This window comes from Ursus maritimus, unplaced genomic scaffold, assembly GCF_017311325.1.
Source record: "Ursus maritimus isolate PB19 unplaced genomic scaffold, ASM1731132v1 scaffold_7, whole genome shotgun sequence".
In the NCBI taxonomy this organism is placed as follows: domain Eukaryota; kingdom Metazoa; phylum Chordata; class Mammalia; order Carnivora; family Ursidae; genus Ursus; species Ursus maritimus.
In genome coordinates, this window is record NW_024426885.1 from 68,273,985 (window position 1) to 68,300,881 (window position 26,897).

Genomic DNA, 26,897 nt, shown 5'->3' on the forward strand with positions numbered 1-26,897 from the left:
TCCAGGAGGAGCATGCGGGATCCTCAGAGCGTGTGTGGAGAGGCAGCTGTGTGTTCCTGCGAGCCGGGGTGATTGCACAAGGTGGCCCAAAGCGGGGTGACACAGAGACTTCAGGACACCCCTCTGGTCTCCCAGCCTCTCTCCGTTTGTGTGATTATGTTCTTTAGTCTCTCCTTCTGGCCTTTATTTTTCTTCCTTCTCTGCCTTTGTCTTTGACCGGGTAGGTCTGCCAGGAGCAGTGGCTTTATGGGACTAATCCATCAGAAATCACCTGGCGGCGTGGCTCTGTGGCTGCTGGAACCACTGTCCAGGGGATTCTGACTTTTCTTTCTTTGTTGTAAAGCATACGCCTTGCCTTTCCCAGGAATTGTAGAGGCAGACAGTATTTGGCCAGACAGTCCATGGGTTAGACGGTGACATAGGAGCAAAGCAAGACTGATGTGTCCTTGTCGTGGTGTTAGGCAGCGCTCCTTGTTAGGCGTGTCCCCGGTGTTTGGGAACGCTCTGCAGGTGTGCCTCCCAAATGTCACATTTATTGTGGCTTTCTTTCTTACTGAGATTTGTGTTAACAATCCCATATTAATTTTAACATTGCTATTGTTTACAAAATGCTAATTTTTGCTCACCATAACCCTATAAGGTATTCTGGACAGCATATTGTTTTTATGCCCATTTTGCAGTTGAGGCTGCTTGGCCCTAAGTCACACAGCAGCAGTGTTCTGACATCTGTGGCCAATCTTTGATATGGGTGTGGGTGGGGGGAGAGAGACGGTTAATGCCGACAGCCCAGGAGAGACCAGGGCTTCGAACCCAGTGCCCAGGCAGGCAATGGAAAGAAGTCCAACTTATCCGGGCGTGGGTCTGTGGGTCCAAGCGGAAGAGAATGCGTGTCATTCCAGGCCAGTGATGGTTGTCTCTGTGCCCCACAGATCACCTGGGGTCACCTGAGAGGAATCAGCAAACAGGTCTCTACACACAGGAGGCCAGATGCTTCGGGTCAGAGAGGTCTGCTGGCAGCTCCGAAGAAAGGATGTAGGAGGAAGGGGGCATGGCAAGGAAGCCAGACCTTGCGCTACAGGAACCGGAAGTCTGGTTTATAAAATGAAGGTTTGAACCAGACGATGTTGAAGTTTCCTTCCGGATCTAGAACACTTTGCACTTTCAGATTTTGTGAAATCAGTTAAAATACACTGCTGGGAAGCACAGTCATTCTGTTCCTGATAGCCCCCAGATGAGTTCCCCATCCAGGTTCCCTGGGCAGACTGTGACGTCCTTGGGGCATGGTGCTCAAGTTCTGTCTTTTCTCAGAGAGGCAGTGCTAATGACTAGCATGTCCCTGGACGCCAGTCAGAACTGAAGCCCGCATGGTGACTACAGTAGAGTTGGGAGTGCAGCTTACTACTGTGTCCTCCTGTTTCCTTTGGAAGATTGTCATTATAGGCAATGAGAAAAGTATACCAACCATAACTTGGAAGAGAAGGAGAAGAGTTGGAAGAGAAGGAAGGGATTTGAAACTACCACCCCTCTCGATGGGTACAGTTGCCACTCACCCCTAGAAGACAGGCTTCTGTGTTTGTTGAGTGTATTTGAGAAGTTCAGGGGAGGAATCTCCTCTTCTTTTCAGATTTTTTTAAAAAAAAGTCATTTTGTACTATATTGAGTTACCCTGATTTTCTACAAATGCTCTGTGCTCTGTTTCCTTCAAGGAGTTTCCAACGTGGGTCTATGATTATTTAGGTAGGTTCTTCTTGGGAGGCTTGTAATTTGTAGACTGATGCATTCTTCTTTTATAATTTAGGGATCAGATGAACTGTCTTCAGCTAGAGCCCCAGGGATTCTTCAAGATGGGAGATAATCATCTTAAACTGATTGCAGCCAGTTCTCCTAATATTGCAATTGCGAGTGATCTCTCAGCATACATGAATATGGGCTATTTTAAAATTTTTCCTCTGGTCAATTTCAATTTTTTATTTTCCATAATTATCACCTTGAGAACTGTTCTGTACCTAATTTCTTCATCATTTGGGTGTCTTCTACAGTCTTCTGTTCCTTTTCACCAAATTCTCTTATGCCTGACGGATCCCGAGAATATTTCCCTGTTTGTAGGTTGTATGTTACTATTCCCCGCTCCAACTCTTTGATGTTAATTTAAGACCACTAGACTGTTCTTCAGACCTTGAGCCAGAGGGTGAAAGCTCTTCCACTGAAAGGTAATTCAGTTCTGCTCAGACAGAACCTTTTCAAGTTCTCTGCAGAGAATATCCTTAGGCTGGAAATGCCAGCTCATTGCTCAGTGGGAATTTAGTTAAGAGCACTTCTGTCCCAGGCTGGTAAGAAGTGATTATTAATCCATCCTGTGCTGATTCCTAGGCTGTTGGGATGACCCGAAACAGAACCTTTAGGTTTCTGTAGATGCTGGCGGGGAGCCCTGTGCCTTATGGGGACATTTTTCTTAAGATGTTCATCCTGGCTGCCATGTCATTACTACTTTGTACATTCTTTTCGGCAAATTTCTTCAGCTTCCTCTTGGAGTTGTATTGATGTTGGGGTTTCATTTTTTATTCAGTTACTTGTGTAGGCAACTAGATTTTTTCCTGTTGTTCATTCATGTTGTTCAGCTTTGTTCTATTTTTGCAGTCTTTATCCAGTAAAATGTGTAAATCTTTAGTTTACTCACTGAAACATTTCAGGAAATGAAATATATAATATTCTCCCGTTTCTGGAATCCAACTGAACTGTTGCTTTGTCAGCAGATTTTGAAAGAGCCTGAGAGAAATGTAAGGTTTAAACTGTTTGTGCAGGGTTTAGCTGTGCATATGCTTGCTCTTAGCCAGACAATAAATAATTAAAGATGACTCAAAAAGCATCATAAACCCAAAGCAGAAAGTATAACCTTTTGGGCAAATTCATAGTTATGAAAAGTATGCACATTTGTAAATTTAGGAAAACAACATACATTTAAAAATATTAGTATTAAGAGTAAATGCAAGCAGTTCAGGGTAGTTCTTTAAAAAATTCTGGGGCAATGGGACATTACTTATTATTAAATAGAATTAGAGGACAGGGATTGACATGGAAATCTGAAGTTGCCTTTGGGTCACTTAACAGAGTAAACCCAGAGGCAGCTTCATTTCCCCCTGGATCAAGTTGTAGTGTTTTAAGGGTTAGACTCACAGGAGTTTGATGGAGGAAAGCTCTATAGCCCAGAACTGAAATCTTTTTGAATGTTTAAATACGTTTTGGTTATGATGATAGTTGAAAATGTGGAGCCCACTTGGTTACCAGTCTTCAAAAAAGAAGAGGCCAGTAATTTATTTCCTCATTGTATGGGAACAGGTGTCACTGAATAACTTGAGAGGAAGGGGTGGAGAGCAGAGTATTATGATCTGAACGTAAGGCTGTTGATATTTTTGACTCTTACTCTCATTTCCTCTTCATCAGTTTAAAATCCTTTACAGACAAATGCCTGCAAGTCAAAATGCTTCTGGCATATGAACTACAGTTACAGTTTGGAGTAAGATGGTTTGAGAAGCACTGAAAGATCTGCTTGAATTAACACATGGAGTATTTGGGCAAGCCAAATACCAAGTAAATCAGTTGAAAATAAAGCTGTGATTTTTAATGGAACTGGCCTCAGAGGCAAGCTGTGACTCCATGATGTCAGGCAGTCTCCCAGTGGGGGTGGGAACTGGCAAGAGCCGGTGGGGCGATGGTGTGTGTGTGCACGTGCGTGTGCGTGCACGTGCGCTCTATCTTATCCATATCAGCAAATTTGGAAGACTGTAAATCCAGTACATTCAGTACTAGCGCTCGTTTCTCTGCTCCACATTTCCACATCAGCACCGTTCCACAGGGCGTCTTTCCTATGAAGCTGGAAATCCTCGTGTGCTCTCACTCGTTCTCTTTCCGCTATCCCCTTTGGGAGTACTTACACAAGCTACATAGATGTATTTTATTTAGAAGAATTTATAGTCTTACAAAATGTGACATCTCAATCTCAGTCTGCTGGGTTAGTTGGAGGAGTGGGACTTTACCACCAAAACTCTGGAGTAGCAGAGTGCAGTATTTTAGTTAGAGTTCAGACCCAGGATCCCTGAAATTCAGAGAAAGACTCAATAAGGAGACGAGTCACTAATGTGATCCATCGGTATCCAGAGAATGAATCAAAGAGCTGAAAGTGTGAGTATTTCTCTGGCCTATTTTTCTATATTTCTTTCATTTAATCTCTTTTGCTTGGGGCAGAGAGGGAAACATCACCTATATTTACCCCAGTTAAAAACCCATGTGCTTGATGTCTGTCAGATTACCCAAAGCTACTTTCTTACTCTGATATAGTCATGGTTATTTGTATGAATGCTTTATTAAAAACCTTTCTATACTTCATTCTGCCCAAGATCCCCAGGATGAATATGAGTGTCTGTCACATGAGCAGACTCTGCATCATGCTCCTGTCCCAGCACCGAGCAGGACAGATATTATGTGCTGTGCCAGCATGGGGTGCCAGAGCTCCAGGCTCTTGGTGCATACCTCTCCCACTGCACTATGCAGGCTTCCCCAAGAGTAAATGTCTCAGGTAACCAGCTCAGTAGCTTTTACAGCCATACAGAATGGCTTGGTCCTGATGAGTATATGTGCCCTATCATGCCTTCTTGAGATTGGCCAAAGTCTGGAGGAATTCTTGGCATTTTTGTGGTCTGTGCCCCATGCATGTCCCATCAGTGACATGTGACATTATCAGCTGTGAGGCAAGAAGGGTCCAAAGAAGGAAAAAGGCCAAGTAGATAAAATCCTGCATTTCCTAAAGCCGTTTTTGCTGTCATTTTCTTAACCACTTGCCCCTGACAGAAGGTTAGAGGACAAAGCAGTAATTGGCAAGGTTGTTAATGTCAACGGATTCCTGTATTTTTTTTTTTTAATTCAAGACCCAAGTAATACCTGTGCCAATGGCTGTCGTTTTGCCCTTTATGTCATTTCTTGCTTCAGTAACAATCTCTCATTCTTCAACTTATTTTTACTGAACAAGACACAGGATGAAACTACAAATGGGGAGAGAGACAGAGGAGCCGGGAGAAGACTGTTTGGAGATGAAATTGATATTCCTCCTCCTTTCCCAGAGCTTTTTGCTAAAATGGAACTTCAGCATCAGGTCACGTATACACAGGCAGGAGATGGACAGGCAGCTGCCAACAGAGAGCAGACTTTCTGCCCAACTCTGTTCTGAGGGCTGAAAAATTGTGCCTTGCTTAGAAAAATGACAGACATCTGGTCTCTGTTTTTGCCTCTGTCACCAACATCATCTGGCACTTTATATAACCTATGTGTCTTTTAGCCTCTCTAGCTCTCTGCAGATAAAATAATATAGGTAAGAGAATCTTGAATGGCAGAATAGTAAAAGAACTTTGGGTGGTAGGGTTGAAAGTTTCTTAGACATAACTTGGCTCAACTGCCTCACTTTGTGGATAAGGAAATAGAGCTCCAGAAAAAAGTGACTTGTTCAGAGTCTTACAGAGAGTTAGTGGGGTGGTGGAATTCTCAGAGGCATTAATATTCTTGTATTCAGCAAAGGTCAGATGAGAGTAGGGACGCAGTTTGTTCTTCAAAGGCTCGTCTTTGCGGCAGGTGTGTGGTTGGCATCCTGGGTGTGGTCTAATGTGCTGGGCCAAGGCTGGTGCCAAGGGTGGTGGTGGTAGAAGGAAGCATAAAGAACGAAGGAAGACCACATAAAGTGAGACATGAACACAAAGGAGTCACTTCAGGCCCACCTGACATCTGTAGCCCAGAGGAAGAGGACCAATGGAATGCCTGCCTGACCTTGTCTCTTCACCCTGGCATCTGTCCTTCCTGCCTTGGGATTCTGATGGGCTTTACACGTGAATGCCTGGCCTGCATGTCCAAGAAATATCCACACCTTCAAGGTAGCCACTGTTCAACCAGTGCTTGGGACTGTAGGTCTGTCCTCCCGGCTCCTCTGTCTCTCTCCCCATTTGTAGTTTCATCCTGTGTCTTGTTCAGTGCAGTGTTCCACCCTCGAGAGGAATACCTGGAGAAGAGTCCTGGCAGGAAGCAGTCTCATGGCTCTTTGGAAAGGCACTTCTGGTCTTGGCTGCCTGGCCCAGATCCGGATGGGCATGTACCTTTGGCCTTGTGGAGGCTTCGCTCCAAGAGTATGGAGGATCAGGGCAGGGCCCTCTGATGCCTGGATCTATGAGAACTATTGGAAGTATTACTAAGAGAGGGTACAGATTCAAGTTGCTTATAAGGCTTTTGAGTTACGCTTCCCTAAGTCTGGAGAAGTAGGGAGTGAATAATGGTTGGTTGCTATTTGACTGGGGTGTGGAGTTCTCTAAACAAATAGATATCTAATACAGTGATAGGTTATTGAGGAAGATTAGCAAGATATTCTAAGCACTATCACTCTGAATTTTACAGAGTGACCCTCTGGCCTTGGCAGCTTGGCGGCAGAGAGGACTCATTTGCACTGGCTAGCGCCTGGCTCCAGGCTGGGACCTCTGGGTCCAGTCCTGGTCCTTACTTCTGACCTTCTAGCTCTCCACACGTCTCCATTCCTGTGCCAGTGTTTGCTAGGGCTGCCATAACAAAGTGCCGCAGGTGGGTGGCTTAAACACAGACATGTAGCATGTTTTGTTTGTGTCCAAGATCAAGGCACGGGCAGAGCGGGTCCTTCTGAAGACCTTGAGGGAAGAATCTGTTCCAAGTGTCTCTCCTTGGCTTATAGGTGACATTCTACTCCCTGTGTCTCTTCCCACATTCTTCCTTCTATGTGTGTTTCTGAATCCAAGTTTCTCCTTTTTATAAGGACAACAGTTATATTGGAGTAGGGCCCACCCCAATAAGTTCTTCCTAACTAACTACGTTTGCAATGGTCCTATTTGCAAATAAGGTCACATTCTGAGATGCGGGGTGTGGGTTGGTTAGGACTCTAAGATATGAATTTTCGGGAAATACAATTCAGCCTACACACAGTCTATGAAGAGAAACCATCTGAAAGAGATAAGTCAAAGAGAGCCAGAGTGCTAAGATACGGGATTTAGGAAGAGGAGTGGAGAGCTTACTGAGTAGACTCTAGGTTTTTAACTTCTTCTTCTTCATATAAAGCTCCACCTACAGCAAGATGGTCAAGAGCAGTCATGGCCTTTAATCTTCACTGATGCTGGGATAGTAGTGGGAAGTGGGGACAAAGATGGAGCCTCTCACCATCCTATGGTTTGAGTGTATCTCTGATAGAGGTGTGGGTGTTTCCACCATGCTTCACCTGCAGCAGTCCCTCTTATCCACGGGCATATGTTCCGAGACTTCCAGTGGATGCCTGAGAGCACAGGCAGTACCGAGCCCTACCTATACCATGGTTTTTCTTGTATAAACATACTTATAATAAGGATTAAGTCATAAATTAGGCACAGTAACAGCTTAATAACAATAACTAATAATGAAATAGAACAATTATAACAATGTATTACGATAAAAGTTGCATGAGTGTGGTCTCTCTCTCAAAAAATCTTACGGTACTGTACTCACCCTCCTTGCCGTGAGATGATAAATGCCCACATGATGAGATGAAGTGAGGGGAATGACGTAGGCATGTTACGTAGCGTTAGGCTACTATTGACATTCTGATGATAGCTTGGAACATCATCTGCTTCCAGACTGGTTGACCGCGGGTAACTGAAAACATGGAAAGTGAACCATAAATAAGGCAGGGACTAATGTGTTCCTTAGAAAGAAGACAAGAAGGTGAGCAGCACTCACTAAGCAAATATTAATTAAGTACCCACTATGTGCCAGGAACTTCTTCATGAAAGGTCATCGCCCTTGACAGCTCTCTGTCTAGGGGGAGGAGGCAGAAAGCAACAATAAATATAATAAGCAAGTAGATCACATAGTAGGTTAGTAGGTAGTGAATGCTGTGGGGGAAGAAGAGGAGAGGATGTGAATTTGCAGTTTTAAATGGAGTAGTCAGGCTGGCTCCCTGAGACAGTAAGATTAGAGGAAGGACTTGAAAGGGCTGGCCCGGCCTGTGTCTTGGGGGCAGGGGGACCATCTAGGCTCAGAGGGGCATGTGACCCCCAAGGCAGATTGGAGGCGCTGTCAGGAGGCTTCTGTGGCAGCACAGAGCTGGTGAAGGAGGGCCTTGTGGGAGAGGTGGTCAGAGACGTGATGGCAGGTGTGCCCTGCTGGTCCTTGGCTTTCCCTGGGTGTCCTGGAGCCGAATCTGAGCCAAGCAGTGGAGATGGCAAAGCAGGGAATCAGCTCACAGGCCTTTGTAGAATTTCAGAGGGCAGTGTCTGTGGCCAGAGTGGTAGCAGCAGAGGTAGTCCTTTGGTTGGCCTGTTCTCCCTTAGAACTGTTTCTCAACCTGAGTATCCAACCCAAACTACCTGGCTGATAGTGTCCTGCATATGGCTCCTTCTGGCCCTTGACTAGTCTTGGCTTGTGCTATTTAGATTCGTTACCGTGATTGACTTCCATCCCATCTTCCTTTCTCATTAATGCTGAAAAGCAATCTGTCCCTCCCCAAGCTGAATTTTTTATTACTGATATTTTTGACACCAGTGGTAGCATTCTCGTGATACTACAGGGGTGTTTAAAAGAGCCCCTTTACATTCCTAATCTGAAGCTCGGGCATTTGTGAGCTCCTATACTGACCCAGTGGTCCCATCATCATATTTTTTTTAAAATCGAAGACATTCTTCTGTAAATTTTTCTTTCTTTTTTTAAAAGATTTAATTAATCAATTAATTAATCAATTTATAGATCATGGGCAGGGGGAGGGCAAAGGAGAGGGAGAGAATCTCAAGCAGACTCTGTGCTGAACATGGAGCCTGACACGGGGCTTGATCTCAAGGCTCTGAGATCATGACCTGAGCCGAAATCAGGAGTTGGATGCTTAACTGACTGAGCCACCCAGGCCACCCCCTTATGTAAACTTTTCTTACAGCCATCCCTCAAATCCTTAGCTCCCATGCTACCAGTAGGACCCTTTGCATTCTGCACATGTCTGTTGTAGCCTCTCAGTCTGCCACTTGGGTGGGCTGCAAATGGAACCGTCTGTCAGTCTGAAGAAAACAAAAGAGCTGTCATGTTGTCTGTTGTCTGCCTGCTGCTACGGAGAAGCGACTTTTTGTTGCTGGACCCTGGAGTACCAGTACGTAGGGTCTTAATAACACATATGATTAATTGCGTGTTAATTTCAGTTGAAAATTGAACCCCCCCATGGGTTAGGTTGCTTGGGTGGCATAACAAGGTACCACAGACTGGGCAGCTTCAATAACAGAAATCTACTGTCTCTGAGTTCTGGAAGCTGGAAGTCTAACAGCAAGGTGTCAACAGCTTTCATTTCTCCTGAGGCCCCTCTCGTTGGCTTATTGATGGCTGTCTTCTCCCTGTGTCCCCACGTGGTCTTCCTTCTGTGTGTGTGTGTGTCTGTATCCGAATTTTCCCTTTCCATAAGGACACCAGGCATGTTGGATTAAGGTTTACCCTCATGTCCTCGCTTTAACCTGATTGCCTCTGGAAAGACCCTGTCTCCAAAGAAGGGCCCATGATGAGGACACCAACATAATGAATTGGAGGGAGAGGGACACAATCAGGTCAGAAGTACCCCTTTGCCCTCGAGTTCTTCTGCCGCCACCAGCTCCAGGCCCATCTACCCTTGATGTGCTTTCTCTGCTGCGCATTCCTTTCAATAGTCTTGATTTTTCAAAGGCTTCGTTTGTTGAAGGTGAATTTTGGTCATATGATTTAAACACCAGTTTGTGAGTAAAGAATAATGTGCATTTGCAAATAATGATAGCGATTGTCTTGTAAATTTAACATAATTCTAAAATAAGATTCTAGAAGTCAGGCTGGACAGTGAAAGCATGTTTTGAGTAAGTACTCAGCTTCTAGGAGAGGCAGTACCGGTTAGTGGTTAGGAGAACAGACAGCCGGACTGCCTGGGTCATCATTTACCCACTTACCAGTGGGTTAACCCTGGGACGGTTACTTAAATCTCTCATTGACTGACTTTTCTTGTCTGAAAATGTAGATATTACAGTACCTACTTCGCAGAGTTGTGAGAACTTAGAATGCTCATGTATGTAAGGGATGTAGGAGAGGGCCTGATACACAGGAAGTGCTCAATAAATGTTTGACACTACTATTGCCAGGATGGCTGCTTTGCACAAAGATACTCAGTTTTAATAAATTAGGTCTGAAGTGGTTCAGGGGCCACAGGGTGATGGTGGGGCACTAAGCGTGTGGGGTCAGTGTGACATCATTTGTACCCCACAGCAGACACCCACCCTCGATCAGAACGGATCTCCTTGTTATGGATTTTATATATAGATTGCAGTTCTATGTAAAATTTGTCTGGAAGACTTCTGCTCCTAAAAATAGCTTGAAAACCACTAGCCTGGTATGTAGATTATTCATATCCTTCTGCCCCCCGTTGCTTTCATTCTGTGTATACCCCAGGGATGCAACTAACGTTAATATTAGCCTGAGCAAAACATAATTAGGAAGGTAAATCTACTGCAAAAAGTAATACAGCATAAATTAAATAAATTAAATATAAATCAAATCAAATATGAAACAATGCATTCAATTATCTGCATCGTTGCTTCCCTGCTCTAACATGGATATTTGAGAGGAGACTCATTTTCTTTCTGGGATACAGCCAGAGCCAAACCAAGACCAATGAATTGTGTCAACCCCTGGAAGGCTGGTTCTTGACCTATTGCATGTGAGTTAAAGGCAATGCTATTTGGTCAGCTGAATTTTCGGGGTCAGTACGTGGACCCACCACCTATCTATCTTCACTGTTAATGCATGAACTAGTCTTTGTGTGTGGCTGGGAACACCTACTTATAAAATACTATTCAGTGCTCATCATATAGGATTAATTTTGTGCAGAACTGTTTCCTGAAAAGTTATTAGTTGCGTGGACTCCCATCAGCCTGGCAAGGGAAAGTACATTTCTGCCCACGGGAAGTTTGAAGTGTGGACAGCAGACATTAGCAGCGCGAAGCAAGTGCTGCTTCTGAAATCAGAGGCAGAATGGGTACAAGTGCATCTTTGACACCCTCTGCCCTTCTCTCCCCAGCATCTCGAGTGGCTGGGTCCGTGCCCTACTCTTCATGTTAGCATGGCATTCAAACTTACCTGCCTTTGAAAGATCCAGCCTCTATCCGGCCAGCTGGAATTCTCCAGGCAGGGCTCCACATGTGCGTTCCCACTGTTCCCACCAAGCACACTGATATTTGTCTTATCGTGACTCCTGAATTCAGAAGGTTCTCCTGCCATGTGCTCTGCTCTTTGTCAGCTGTCATCTGACCTCAGCTCAATAGGGTGCCCCACCTCTGTTGATTGCGGGTCTGAAGTGGAGATGACTTGTTTAGAATGGATCTGCCCCAGTTCCAGGGCATTTGCAATGAACTTGGTTGTACTCAGAAGTCACAGGTTGGTGGAGGTGATGACATTCAAAACCAGTTCTTACAGCTGATGAACAGCAGCAGTGGGCAAATTGGCCACCTCCCTCGGATACTTTGCAACCCCTGCCAGAGAAACTTTTCCTGACACCCCTCCCTACACAGACCCCAGAAAACCTGACCTTCCCTGCGTTGGCAGCTCCCCATTTTGCTAAGTGACCCTTTCTCTTCTAGTACCTATACCTATACCTCCCCCCCCCACACACATTTTTTCTTTTGGGCTATTGTGTGGCAGCAGTGAGCTGTTGAGGGCAAGAACCAGGTCTTTATATTCTGAGTTCATAACTTACTAGGTGCCCAGGAGATATTGAAAGAATTAATGAGTTTGTGAATGAATGAATGAATGAATGAATGAATGAATGAATGAATGAAGAGACCCAGAGCATATGTTTTCACTGTTTTTCAGCATCAACATAATGGAAGAATCCTGGCCTTCCTTTCCTTTCTGACTTCTGTCCCTCTGTTCTTGCCCTTGGGCCTCCCAGCTGGTTTTCTGCTGAAGGTGCCTGCCTGCCTCCTCCAACTCTCATAGTTCTGCCCATTAATTTTCCAGAAAAACTCTATTTCTTTCCTATTGCTCTCCTGCTCAAAACTGGAATAATTTCCCATTGCCTGTGGGATAAAGCTCAGAACTCCTCAGTCCAGCATTCAGTATTGACTATAGTTTGCCCTTGATATTCCTTTTTGATATTCCTATTTTGATTGTAAATATTCTAAACACATTGAAAAATACATACTCATTTACCCACCACTGAGATTAAACAAATATTAGCATTTCCCCCACTTACTTTCCTAAATAAACAAGCACACATTACAGGTGTGGACAGATTTTCTCTTCTGTCCTTTGCCTGTCCCCCACCCCCATCAGAAAAATCCTTCCCCTTCTTGTCCATCACAGTTCACCTCTGCAAACCATATGGCCCAGTTGGACTCATCTTTTCTCTGGAGTTTCCTTCTTCCTTCTTTTCCCTTGAGGCCCAGTTCACTTTCCGCCTCTTCCAGGAAGCTCTCCCACTAGTCCCATGGTTTTCTAAATTGCTACCCAACTTACTGTCTTCACTATGCCCTTGGAGACAGTATCTGCCTGATAGGTTTTTTTTTTTTTTTAAGATTTTATTTATTTATTTTAGAGAGAGAGAGAGAAGGGGGGGCATGAACAGGGGAGGAGCAGAGGGAGAGGGAGGGGGAAGAATCTCAAACAGACTCTGCACTCAGTGTAGAGCCTGATGTGGGGCTTGATCCCATGACCCCAAGATCATAACCTGAGCTGAAACCAAGCATTGGACGCTTAACTGACTGACTGAGCCACCTAGGCATCCCTGCCTGTGATAGTTTTTATGTAGCAGTTTGGTCCTAGCACTGGGTTCCTATTTCCGATAGTAATTTTTTTAATCTTACTTTATAGTGTAGTTGATTGTCTGTGTGTACTTCCTCTCTTTTAGGTAACAACTTTGAGAATAAGATCTGATTCTTAGTTTCATCCATCTGTCCATCCATCCATCCATCCATCCGTCCGTCCATCCATCCATCCATCCTGTAGGTCTTGACTGAATGCCTCCTTATAAGCTGCTGGAATTGCTGAAGCACTGGGGATACAGGAGTGAACCCAACTGATGGTTGCTGTAATGGTGGAACTTATATTCTAGTGGGGTAGACAGAAATTACCAGAATAAATGAATGTGTCAGGGTGAATAGTGCTAAGGAGAAAAAGGAAGAAGGGATAAGGCTAGAGAGAGTGAGGATATTCTATACTTTAAATATAAGTATTTCCTAAATGTTCCACCTCACTGCTAAACCCGGAAGGTGCTTGGTGCATATTTGTTGGATTACACAGTGTACCTGGATAGATAATATTTGATAACTGCCCGTGAAATGCCACCCTATGTAGACCATCCTTCTTGGAAGGTATAGGAATGTAAATTTTCATCCTTTGCTGCCAGGACATCTGGGTTGTTACTTTACCCTATCTGTGTGCTATGGAGATGTTCACTATGGAAAGAACAGATTTAAGTACTAGCCTAAGTAGAACATAATTAGGGAGGGGAAATCTGCTTCCTCGCAACATGTTAATTCCACAGTCAAATGGAACCAATTTGGTATCATCTTTCCCACTGTTCTTCAGCCTTTGGGCTGATGGAAAGTTCACCCTTTCACAGAGTTCCTGTATGTGGTGGTATGGAACTATGATTCCAAGAAGACCAATGTCCTCTTTCTAATTCTTCTAGCCTCCAGGAACGGATAAAATCCCTCAACTTGTCACTTAAGGACATCACTGCTAAGGTAAGTACCTTTATATGCCTATTTTCTAAAGTCTCTGAAGTTTTCTTTTGACTTAATGTCATGTCTAGCTCACATGAAATTTCAGTCTAGCTCATGGATCTGAAAGAAGTGTAGAGTCTACAGAGCCATTTGACAGGCCAGGTGATGAGCCCAAAGAGCCGGGAATGGGGGCTGCTCTCGTGGTGGAGGTCCTGGCTTGTGGTCCCCCAGGGATTGACTGGTTTGGCCTTTGCTTCACAGGAGCTGTCAGTGTTAGAGAATGGGAAATGAGTGCTTTTGGTTACCATCAAATGCCTTTGCATGAAAAGGCTTTCGGGACGGGAGTCATCTGAAAAAATTAAATGCTTTTCTTCTGGGAGGATAGTGTTCAGGGATCCTCACAAACAGATTTTGGAAAAGGCATAGCAGGTGTTTGTTTTTGAAACTTTTTAAACTGACTTTAGAATAATTTTCCTATCTTCTCTGCCATTTGTACTTCATACCAGGACCTCAGTTTGTACAGAGATAGTGCACTCTTGCATTATTCCCTGGGAACACATAGCCAATTCAATTAAATAGTCAATGTCATGGTTGGTTAGGATAACCACAGTTTACAAAACAAAATCCTTCCCTGCAGAGATGGTTATATGTGACCGAGTTATTGACAAACTGAGAAGGAGGATCAATTACTCTGTGAATTACTAAATGTGTGGCAGAGAACTGGGATGAATCGTTAATTATTTGCGTTAGGTCTGGGAGCCAGGGCTGGTTATAAGATTGTCAGAATGTACAAAAGAACAGGTTTCTGAGCAGAGAGCAAAGCAGACAAGAGTCCACTTGGCCTGGAAGGAATGTTTTCTTGCCCTCCCCCAGCGCCCAGTAGAGAGATCAGGAAGACCTGCCAAGGGGCTTACACGTCACACAGCTGGGCTGAGATTGGGGATGTGTTGTTGGCAAAAGTGTCCAAAGTTTTTCTGGACCTTTTTTCAGTTTTTGTGTCCATTTTCTGAAAAGAAAAAAAAAACCACCCAAAAAACCCAAAAGACAAAAAACCAAAGAAAACCATTAAATGATTTTGCTAAAAAATCACACAGCCTCAATTTCATAGGCAGTTGTCCTGCCAGAAAGTTTCCCGGAAAAAGAGTGAGACCCAAGGCACTGCTTTACTCAGAGCTGTGCAAGGAGCAGAATCCCCAGGCAGGGGTCCGGTAAAGGGCTTTTGTCATGGGTTCTCACACTGCCCAGGGCTGAGAGACCTTCTTCCCTGCTCAAGGGAGACTGACTCAGTTTACCCATTTTGTCTCGTGAAGCAGGAGGGGAAGCGCTAGAGGGCGTACCTGGATTACTGCTCTATATGTTTCGGTGATGTCATGGGTTAGTGTTCATGTTCTATGGCTGTCTGCCAGGTGGAGCCACTGGGGAGGTGAGGAGAGACCAAAGCTTCCTGCATGGAGCAGGGGGTAGGAGTATTCCTTCTCCCGTATTTTCTGGTGTGCCATTTATCGGGTGCATCCTAATTTCTGCATAGAATAGAAAGGCGGAAGTACTCTAGGGTTTGGATTTACTGAGTGTTGGCACGTGCTGGGTGTCATCTGAATGAGTCCCTATGCCAGCACTGAGCATGCAGGCATGCCTAGTACAGAATACACATGGTATTGATATAGGAGTGTGTTTTCTAGGACATTTTATATTATGCACACGCACATATTAACACATGCACACGATAGGGGGATTTGTTGATAATCTCCAGCTACTGTTAAAGCTCTTGGATTTGCCCAAATGCCAAAAGTGATTGGCTTTGTTTGCATACCTTCTCTAATGCACTTACGAATAACTTCTAATTCCCTTGCTTTTCCATAAGATTAAGGAATTCATATCTAAGATTTTAAAATGTAAATCCAAATCTTCATTTGATAATGAGTTCCTCAGGGTCCAATTTAATCTGAAAATAAAAAGGAGATGCAGATTTTCTGGGGCCTGTATGTGTGTATAGGTGGGTGTATGAACGCACATACACAAATGTGTGTGTGTGGGGGGGCATATATTAGTCCACATGGAATTGAAACAAAACTGCTCGGTCACACAGAAACAACTTTACTCTCTGGGATCGATTGGCTCATGACCTTGAGATAAAAATTGCAGGTTGGCCCAGTTTTCTTCCTTGAGTGTAGAAGATATATAGATCTGATAGTCATTTGTTTCCTCCGCCAAAGAGAGATGGAACCTTCCTTCATTCATTACATTTCTTTGATGCTTATGGCTCCCCAAACCAGGTAATTAAGGGATAAATGAGATGGAAGAAATAGTTGGAAATAAATGGAATATCTGAAGATTGGTAGATATTAGATTACATGCAGCAGTGCTTGAAAGAATGTACATTGCAATTTAATAAGAAGATTTAGAAAGGTGGTCTCATATTAATAGTGACAGCTTGAAGGATAGATTTGCTCAACAAAGGAGAAACTGACCCAATTATGATTAACAGAAGCTGTTAACTAAAATCAGGAAGACTGGACATCATTGGATGAGACATAAGAATTATGGCTGGTGTTACGGACTTAGCAGAAATGTTCCTGGACTTCCGATGACATTCTTAGAGGGATAAAAAGGGATGTGCCCACCATCAGGCACTGGGCCAACCCAAGACTGAGTGCTGTGGGGGGCAATCCAGAACATCTTCTTTTTATCACCCAGTTCGGACTCCTGACAAATCTCAGGACCGTTTAGAGGGTCTAGGAATTCTCACTTGGGGCACGGGGATGCTCGTCACGGCCGATGCTGGCTTTGGTGTGGAGGCCACCACACCGAGGCCTTGATTCTCATCCAGAGAATGAGTTTTGTAGAGATTTGGGAAGTTACAGCTGCTTAATGGAAAAGAACATATTTAAGGCCATGAAAGAAATAGTATAACATTTTAGGCAGGATGGGTGAGGTCTGCTTTGATTCCAAAAATAATTTCAATTCCAGCCTGAGATTAAGCAAAACAATTCAAGTTGATGGTATCTAACGAGATCTAGATTCTTCTGGGGAAATTGAATTTTATAGTTTCTCTGGGCTCTATGAACCCAACTGGGTTAATTTTAGTTTTTGAATGGAATCAGATTTTTAGCAAGAAAACAGGTATCCTTTGCGGACCGTCCAAAATGTCTCCATACACATGTTCGTTGTTATTCAACTGAGCTGTGTGCTTTGGTCGAACTGGATGTTTTTCTGGGTACTCACTAATTTGGGTGTAGATCTCAATCGAATATGAGGTTTTTGCTTTAAAAAAAAGGAAAAAAATGTGATGTTTTTGTTTCAAATAAAATGAAAGATAACCTAAGACATTTGGAAAAAGAAAGTGAGATTTCAGATTTTTGCTATTTTTGAAAGAGCCAAAGAAAAATGTAGGAAGTGTTTGAGTATCCTGGAAAAATACGTGATAAAACCTGTAAACCTCATTGAGGTCTACTTGCCTGTTTTTCAAGTCTGACTTGCCAGCGAATATGTGCCCTTAAAGTTTCATTTGACAGCATCTACTAATAATTAGCCTGCTTTTGATCTCAGCTGCTGTGCACCTTCAGTAACTACTTACCATGTGCCAGACACAGAGCACAGTCCCTGCTCACAGAGAGCTTGCTTCCTGCTGGAGAGAGATAGTAGGAAAACAGAAGAATAAAAACAAATAATGTCAGCTGGGGAAGACATGGTGGGAATCCCGCAGGGGGAAGGTGGAAGGGGAGGGAGGGTTGAGAGGGTTATTACTTTATACAGGTAATCAGCCAGGCCTTTCTTCCCAGGTCATGTCTGAGCAGAGCCCTGAAGGGTGTGAGTGGGCTAAGCCACTTGGGGCAAGAATATTTCAGAAGGAGGGAGTAACCCTGGGGAGGGAGTAGGCAGGGTGGCGAGGTTACTCTAGTTTGTGGTTGCATTCTGGTGTGTTAGGTCTTGTCGTATTTGTGTGTGGGTGTGGTGAGGGTACGGGACCTGATGCTTGGAGTGTGCCAATGCTTGCTTTATTTAGTCCTCCCTCCCTCCCTCCCTCCTTCTCTCCCTCCCTCTGTCCTTCTCTTCCTCCCTCCCTCTGTCCTTCTCTTCCTCCGTCCCTTCCTCCCTCCCTTCCTTCTATGCTCCTCCCTTCCTTCCATGTTCCTTCCTCCCTCCTTTCCTCTTTTCTTTCTTTTTACATTGCTTGCTTTTAAATAACTCTCCTTCAGTTACTCTTTATCACCCTTCTTAATTGCTTATAAACCCAGAAATCTCTCACGGGCCGGTCCATTGCCTTCTGATTTTTACCTGAGTAAATGACGAGTTCTGGCTGTTTCTGTCCCCCAGGTGTGTATGAGCGAAAAACTCAGCAGCACTCTTAGGAAGAAAGTAAATGACATTGAAACCCAACTCCCGGCGTTGCTTGAAGCCAAAATGCTCGCCATATCAGGTAACTGGACATAGAGGGGACATGAAGCAGTTGAGGGGAATGATGCCAGCTGCTACCACATCCAGGTTTTGTCCTCGAGTAACATCCTACCTGTTACTTATGTCATACTTGGACATTACGGAGCTTTTGTGGGAAGTCTCACTAAAACTCATGGACTAAATGGGCAGCATGCCTCCTTGTAAGACTCTTAAAACTACATATGCACATATAACAAAAAAAATAATAAGTTGTCTGTGTAGGTACCATATTTTGGACTTCCGGTTTCTGTCTCTTTAACAGACTAGGTACGCTGCATGCCATGTAAGTCTAGGAGGTGTTTACGTAGCATTCTGTGTCTGTCGAGGCTCCTTGGAGACTGTTGGACATGGTCAGCCCCTTCCTATAGGGAGAGAGAATAACACGAGAGAAGGTGATGTACTCAATTTCACATCCCAGTTAGAGATACTCGATTTTTGGAGGATTCTCAGAATATCATAATCGTTCCCTCATCTGCTAGTTATTAGGATATATTTTCCCTTTAATTAGAAGGTCTCTGAAAATAGTCTCTTACCCTATCGTTTGAAGAGTGCTTTCAGGCATTCCCCTGTATTGTATTTTATTTCGTTTTCACAACAGCTGGATTAGGTAGGTGGGAGGGATAGGGGGTCCCAATGAACAGATTAGGAGATTGAGGCCCTGGGGTATATCCTTTGGTTAAGTTCAGCCCGTTAGCTAAGTGGTGGCAGAGCAGGGGCTCAAGTTCAGGTGTGATTCCTCCAAGTATTCTCTGAGTTTTACAGGCTGAGTGAATCTACAGCACATCAGCTTCAGAAGAATCATAAAAATTTAACGAAAAGGTATAATAATTACATGTATGGGTTTTAAATGGCATTTTAAGAAGGAGTACAATAATTGGCAGCTTCTGCTCTTCAGATCATTAAACAACTAATGTTGGCAGCTAACGAGCGATTTGGTTCCTGGTGCAGCCAGGCGTATTATTTACAACCAGAGCAACATCCAAGTGTGAATGTGGGGCTTGGCTCTTAATAGCTTCACATGCCATTTACTTGAAATTATGGCCCCATTTGCTAAGAGGAAAAAAAAAGAAGATTGAACACAATCTTGCTTCTGAGTTAGTGTTTTTGCCTTTCTTAATCCATGTATCTTCCTGAGGAATACAGGTGGATGTGTCTCTATTAAGCCCAAGGGACGAGATGTATCATTCAGGCAGCAGGGATATCCCTCTCTCAAATGTGAATAATCTCTTTCTAGAATCCCAGGGAAAATTCTTAAGATGGTTATTGCATATGGAGCCTGGGTTTCATGTTTAGTTCTTTGATCAGCTGAGAACATCAGTGAGGCCTAAACGGTGGAGGATGACCTGAATTAACTGGGATGGGAACTCACCTCTTGACCTCCCTATTTCCTGATTACTCTGTAGGCTGTTGGCGAGCAGGCTTCCCAGTCACGGGCTGTCCCCATGGGCTGTGCCAGTGCCAGGGTGGACATCATTCTGTACATAATGTGGTTTCTGTTTCCTTTTGAGCTAAGCTCCACAGCAGGGAGGACCTGAGCAGGGAAAAGGCACTTCCTGTAGGATCTTGACAGGCCTAACTTAGTACATTTGGAATGGCAAACCCTCACTCCATTAGACAAAAACTATGACAAACCTCTCCAAGAGAAAGAAACCTTTTTCCATTTTGGTCTGTCTTGTGAGAACGCTGAGGGGCAATGCGCTCGGGATTCTCAGACTCCCTCTTGAATGAAGAGGGTCTTAAGGGGATGTCTTTAAGATTCCCAAGGGTCTTTTGTCTGTCTGAAAGTTTCTTCGATTCACTCCTTGATTTGGTCTATAGACTGAGACCTTCTCTTAATTTAAGAACCGTTTGCTATCTGCAGAGACTGGGAATAAGAAATGGTTTTATTTTCAGACTCATCTAGTCCTAGCTCCTTTATGTTTAGCAGTGTGTTCTTTTTTTTTTTTTTTTTAAGATTTTATTTATTTATCTGAGAGAGAGAGAGCAGAATGAGAGAGAGAGCACAAGTGGGTGAAGGGAGGGCAGGGGGAGAGGGAGAAGCAGACTCCCCACTGAGCAGGGACCCAGACATGGGGCTGGATCCCAGGACCCTGGGATCATGACCTGAGCTGAAGGCAGATGCTTAACCGACTGAGCCCCCCAGGCGCCCCTAACAGTGTATTCCTTAGCTCGCTTCTCTTCTCTTGCATTGCACTGGAGGCAGTGACAGGACGCTGGCAGGCACTTCTTGTGTTCTGACTGGGGTTTCCTTGGCTGGATGACCAACTTCATTAGGAACTTTTTTTCCCTCTGTTACTGCAGTTGACAATGATACCAGACTTTCTGTTACTACATGGCAAGGGTCCCCTTTCCTCCAGCTTCCAATTATATTTTTCTTGCTTCCCTTTTAGCCTTCCCTGAGGCCTGTTAAGGCTTCTGCCTGCCACCTGGTCCCACTGTCAGTGCCTCAGATTTTAGGGATTCAGACACCAAAATCTGTTCTCGTTATTGATTGTTGCGTAATAAGTCAACCACAGGATTTAGTCACTTAAAACCTCACGGATCTGCAATGTGGGCAGGCCCTGGCAGGGAGAGCAAGAGTGGCTGAATTGGAGGGCTGGAGAATCCACTTTCAAAAAAGGGAGCCCAGCCCAGATAAGGGCTCCTTCACCTCTCTGCTACCCTCACTGGAAACTCTATCCTCTGCCCCACAGATTGATTGCTTTGACCGCCACACTGCCTAGAGAGTGTGTGGTGGGTATGGTTGATCTGGGCTCTGTGGTTAAGATATCAACATCAGAAGTTCAGACCGATCGCCTTCTCTACAACTGTGCTAGGCCCCTGCCCAACCACTGGCCTCTGGTGATGAGTGCTAGTGCCTTAGCTTAGTCCCATGCCACCCTCTGCATGCACGCTGCCCCCTCCTCACAGCTATGACATCCTTGACACTCCAGGACTTTTCATGCCCAGACACAGAAGATATTTAAGTGGTGGTAACCTACATGTAAGCTCCAGCAACAAGCATCCTCCCTGCATATTGGCCTTCTGTCTTGGACTCTGGGTCTGCACTGCTGCTGAGATGCAGTCCTGGATGGGTCCCCAGGTCCTGTAACCGGGCTCTGCCCCCATCGATGCTCTGTAACCCGATGAGTGTCCCAGTCTTTATCTGCAGGGGGCCTGCCCTGCTCTGACCATTTCCCCTCCTCTAGGCTCAAAGCCTGGCTCTCTGATGCCCAGCTTCTGGTATTGCTCTGATACTGACATGGTGAGTGCCTTTCTGGCTCCAGCCTCTCCCTGCTTGGATCACCCACTGTCGTTGATGCTGTCCATCTGTTGAGTCACTCTGCTATTTTTTTTTCTTGGGCTTTGCCCGGCACTCAGAAGACAGTCAATATGAGTAATTATGTTTAAAAAATGCACCTCATTTGTTGATTGCTGATCCCCAGAATCTGTTATTTTCATACCTCCTCTGGGTCATCCCTCAGTTTGTGGTCTATTTTCTTGCCCACCTGCCGCCCGTTATTTGTTTCCAAGGAACGAACAGTTCAGATCATCATTTATTCCTAAGTAGCATACCAAGATGTCTCAGGTACTCCAAGCCAATTTTTTTTTTTAAACGATGGTTCTATCCAATTTGACTTTTCCTTTACAGAGAATAAAAATTAGCTGCACTGAAAATACCTTAGTGTCTAAATGGAAGCCTGTCTAGACATAAACAAGATTTTCTAGATAAGCTCAGAATGTTTCCCTTTCACTAAAAAATTTAGATCAATGGCTGGAAGAGATGATAGGCCCAGCAAAGATTTTTCAAAGATGATGTCTGTCCAGTGTGGAAATAAATGAGACCAAATGAGAAGAAGTGAAAGCTGTTTCAGAGCTTACTATAGCAAGGGAGTCAGCCACCATTACCTGTGTTTTGGCAGAGACTCAAAGGCAGGCAGAAAAGTTGGAAAGCTTTGGAGTAGAAAAAAGGGAAGGCTTCAGATATGTTCTGATGGGAGACTGGGGAAGCTAGAGGCAGGCTAATTAGAGCATCCTGTGCGATTGGTTTGGGGAGCATATTTGGCTTTCTCTGGCTGGTCCTAAGTTGGAAGCAGGGACAAAAATTAGGGAAGCTGTCAGTTATTAATAAAATTCTGGCCATTTTGGACCAATTATTACAGAAGAGATTGTTTAGTTTCCTGGATTATTACTAGAAATAGCAATCTGGCTTCCTACTGCCTGCCTTAGAGCTGGCTGGTTATTGTAGGTATAGGGGTTTGTTTCCTGGGCAGGTTGCTGCAGGTTGCGGGTCAGAGGGCTATTTCTAGAGATGATCTGGCCATTGTCTGTTTGTATATTTAGTCTCTCCACTCGGTACCACACTTTCTCAAGCTGTTAGAAGCAGTCTATGTTTTATGTAAAATCCTGTGTGTTCGGGTGTTATACTCCCTGTCTTCTCTGTGAAATATGTGAACGTCTAAAATGTCTGATGTTCAAAAGGGCTCTGCTCACAGAAAATGCTTTTGCTCTCTCAAGAAATCATAGTCACTGGAAGAAAGCAACAAAATGGACACAAAATGGCCAATTCCAGCCGAAGGAGCTTCCGTGGAGAGGTGGTGGCGTGGTGGGGGGCATGTTGATGGGTGCTGGTTGGCTGAATTTATTCTGCTAGTGCAAGCTCCTAGCGCTAGCCTTGACATCGTTGAGGGGGAGCCTTTGAGTGACAGAGCGGGAGGTCTTGCCTAACCGTGTGGACTTGAGCTTAGAGTTCCTCAAAAGATATTGTGTTGTGCCAGAAAAAAGAGGCAGGACTCTATGATTTTTGGCGTTTGATGATTTTCAGCCATGGCTTTATTTCTTTTTTTCCAATAAAGAAGGTTAGCTCAAATTTGGGTATGTAAACGTGAATAATTTTAGAAGGATCATTACAGATGGAAATGTCTGTGGACCTATGTAGTACTCTGTGTGTGTGTGTGTGTGTGTGTGTATGGCCTGTGCCCCTAGATGAAAGTCATAGTGAGGGCTGGAGACTGACCGGGTGACACAGCCTACCTGAGTACAGGATTCATTCCCCAACCTCCTTTCCTCCCTCCCTTTATGAGTGATTTGTGGCCATGTTTCGACCAAGTCACTTATCGAGTTGTATTTGGTAGAATAAGCACCTAACACGAGGTTGGAAAAACCCAGTTCAAGTTCAGTAACATTATGTAGGATCTTAGAACTCCAAAACTTTGTGACCTTGGGAAGGTGACTCTCAGGGCCTTAGTTTCTTCACCTGAAAATCAAAGAGAGTCATTGTAAGGTCCCCACCCCGGCTTGTTGGAAAGGCCAAATGATACAGTTGCTCTAACAAGAGCCCCATAATCTATAAAATCAGACTCTCAAATAATGACCTCAAAAAAGGAATGCCAGACATTGTGAAGTAGAGGAGGGAGATATTTAAGTTCAGGATAAGGGATAAAATTAGAAGGAACAGAGTGGGTAAGATCAGTTTTGGCTTTGGCATTCACCTGGAGGGTTTTAATGGTGGCCTTTGTAGAATAATATATTTTGACAGGTGCTTTAAAAAGCCTCTGTGAAGGCCCAAGTATGGTTCTCTTGCTGAAGAGCAGGCAGGCCTATGTATGGGATGATGGCAAAGGCAGGACGTTCACCTGCGCAAATCCTCCTGTGGCATTTAGGAAAGGGCCCATTAGAGTCACCGAGATTGGGGTCATGGGGTCACTGATGGGACTTCCTTCAGGGATCAACATTTACTTTTCTGTATTTTCATCACAGAGCTCTTGGCTAGTTTCAGTAATCAGGGAGGGCTAAATCAAGCAGGATTTACCTCATGGGCTTGGATTGGAGACCGAAATGCTTATAAAAGATTAACCGTGGGCAGTGTAGCATTTTATCATGGCTTCGGTTGTGGTATTAACTGTCTCTTTGGGAATTCGCACTCTTTCTGCATATATAAAATGTACACGTCTATCACTATGCATTTTCCCTCAGGATCAAGGAAGGGACCCAGGTTTTAATTAATGGTCTCTGTCATGTTTTATTAAGGGCTCCGGTCTCTAGCGCTTGTCATGAGTTGCAGGGGTATCCGAGGATGTATTTCCTGTCATTCCAGCAAACCTTCTGTGCACGCACTCACCCTGCCTATGTGGTCTTTCCTTAATTTTTTAAAAATATTTTATTCATTTATTTGAGAGAGAGAGAGAACAAGCACAAGAGGGGGAAGGGTCAGACAGAGAAGCAGACCCCCAGTGAGCAGGGATCCCAATGTGGGGCTTGATCCTAGCACTCTGGGATCATGACCTGAGCCGAAGGCAGCCGCTTATCCAACTGAGCCACCGAGATGCCCCTCTGATTTGTTTTTAGAGGTCTTTTCTCTCCGAACTGTTTGTAGGAAGAGATTGCACACCATGGTGTATTTTGTCTCGTGTCCCTGGGGACTCAGTTGGCGCCCACCTCACTTTTGGTCACCTCTCTTTTTTTTTTTTTTTTAAAGATTTAATTTATTTATTGGACAGAGAGAGACAGCCAGCAAGAGAGGGAACACAAGCAGGGGGAGTGGGAGAGGAAAAAGCAGGCTCCCAGTGGAGGAGCCTGATGTGGGGCTCGATCCCAGGACCCTGGGATCACACCCTGAGCCGAAGGCAAATGCTTAATGACTGAGCCACCCAGGCGCCCCATTGGTCACCTCTCTTGCTTGAAAATATGGTCCAGCAGAAAGGCTGGGGCTTTCTGAGCCCAGCCGGGGAAGGGATATTTGAAGGCACCACATTGTGCCCATGGCTGTCATGTCTAGAGGCAGTCACTCCTCTGGGCTGGTCTTCCCTAAACCACCCTGGGCATGGGGCATGTCCCTTGAGGTTTTTTTTTTTTTTTGAAAGGACATCTTTTTGTTGTGATGAAATACATATACACAGAAAATTTACCCTTTTAACCGTTTTTAAGTGTACAGCTCAGTGGCATTAAGTACATGTACATTTCTGTGTAACCATCACCAGCATCCACCTCCAGAACTTTTCTCATCTTCCCAAACAGGAACTCTGTACCTATCAAACTTGAGGTTCTTAGTGGCCCTCCACAGGGGCTCTGTCCACAGCGACCCTAACTTGGTCACTATTCAAGAAAGAAACCACGAATCCAGGAAACGGTTTAGTTGTGTTGCTATTTATAGCTCAAAGCTTGTGGAAGTCCAGTCTGCTTTCCTTACCTGGACTTTTTTTTCCCTAAATGGGTCAAGCCCATCAGCTTGGGATCTTCGACCCTCTGCTGTTTGGATGCACCTTCTTTGTGGGCCTCGTCTCCACCTTGACCACACACCTCCTGCCCCCACTGAAGACAAGCCCTTTGTTCTCTAACCAGGTTTCTGTTTCTTCTTTTGGATACCTTATAATCTTTCCTCATGAAACCTGCCTCTGTCTTCCCTTCTGGAATAATCTTTCTTCTCTGAGCTCTCCTAGAGCATATTTGCCCATTTCTTAGAACATATCTTTTCTTTATTTAATGGTGACTTCCTGGAGAGCAGGGTGGTGCTCTGTTCTCGTCCGTATTTGCCCACTTGAGCAATAGACAATAAATAGGATCTCAAAAGATATTTATCCAATCATGGGATTGGGAACTATGGATGTCAGTGACAGGAATGATATGTGCTGTGTCCAGAATGCCTTTATTTTTTACTTTTTAATTTTTATTATGTTATGTTAGTCACCATACAGTATGTCATTAGTTTTATTGATGTAGTGTTCCATGATTCATTGTTTGCATGTAACACTCAGTGCTTCATGCAATATGTGCCCTCCTTAATACCCATCACCAGGCTAACCCATCTCTCCCATCCCCGTCCCCTCTGAAACCCTCAGCTTGTTTCCCGGAGTCCATAGTCTCTCATGATTCATCTCTCCCTCTGATTTTCCCCTTTCATTTTTCCCCTCCTTCTCCTAATGTCCTCCTGCTATTCCTTATGTTCCACATGTAAGTGAAACCATATGATAATTGTCTTTCTCTGCTTGACTTATTTCACTTAGCATAATTCCTTCCAGTTCTATCCATGTTGATGCAAATGTTGGGTATTCATCCTTTCTGATGGCTGAGTAATATTCCACTGTATATATGGACCACATCTTCTTTATCCAGTCATCTGTTGAAGGGCATCTTGGCTCCTTCCACAGTTTAGCTATTGTGGACATTGCTGTTATGAACATTGGGGTGCACATACTCCTTCTTTTCACTATATCTGTATCTTTGGGGGTAAATACCTAGTCGTACAATTGCTGGGTCATAGGGTAGCTCTATTTTTAACATCTTGAGGAACCTCCATACTGTTTTCCAGAGTAGCTATAACAACTTGCATTCCCACCAACAGTGTAAGAGGGTTCCCCTTTCTCTACATCCTCACCAATGTTTGTTGTTTCCTGCCTTGTCAATTTTTGCCATTCTAACTGGTGTAAGGCGATATCTCATTGTGGTTTTGATTTGTATTTCCCTGATACCTAGTGATATTGAGCATTTTTTCATGTGTCTGTTAGCCATTTGTATGTCTTCTTTGGAAAAGTGTCTGTTCAGATCTTCTGCCCATTTTTTGACTGGGTTATTAGTTTTCTGAGTGTTGAGTTTGAGAAGTTCTTCATAGATTTTGGATATCAGCCCTTTATCTGAAATGTCATTTGCAGATATCTTCTCGCATTCCATGGGTTGCCTTTTAGTTTTGTCGACTGTTTCCTTTGCTGTGCAGAAGCTTTTTATCTTGATGAAGTCCCAAAA

General features: G+C 44.3%; 1 protein-coding gene across 1 annotated transcript in view; it reads left to right on the forward strand.

Annotated features, from left to right (window-relative positions):
• Positions 1 to 26,897, forward strand: part of DISC1 (DISC1 scaffold protein) — a 359,683-nt gene that overhangs the window by 137,056 nt on the left and 195,730 nt on the right. The window contains 2 exon segments of the mRNA XM_040624168.1: positions 13,712 to 13,766; positions 18,060 to 18,162. Coding sequence (XP_040480102.1) covers positions 13,712 to 13,766; positions 18,060 to 18,162 — 158 coding nt within the window.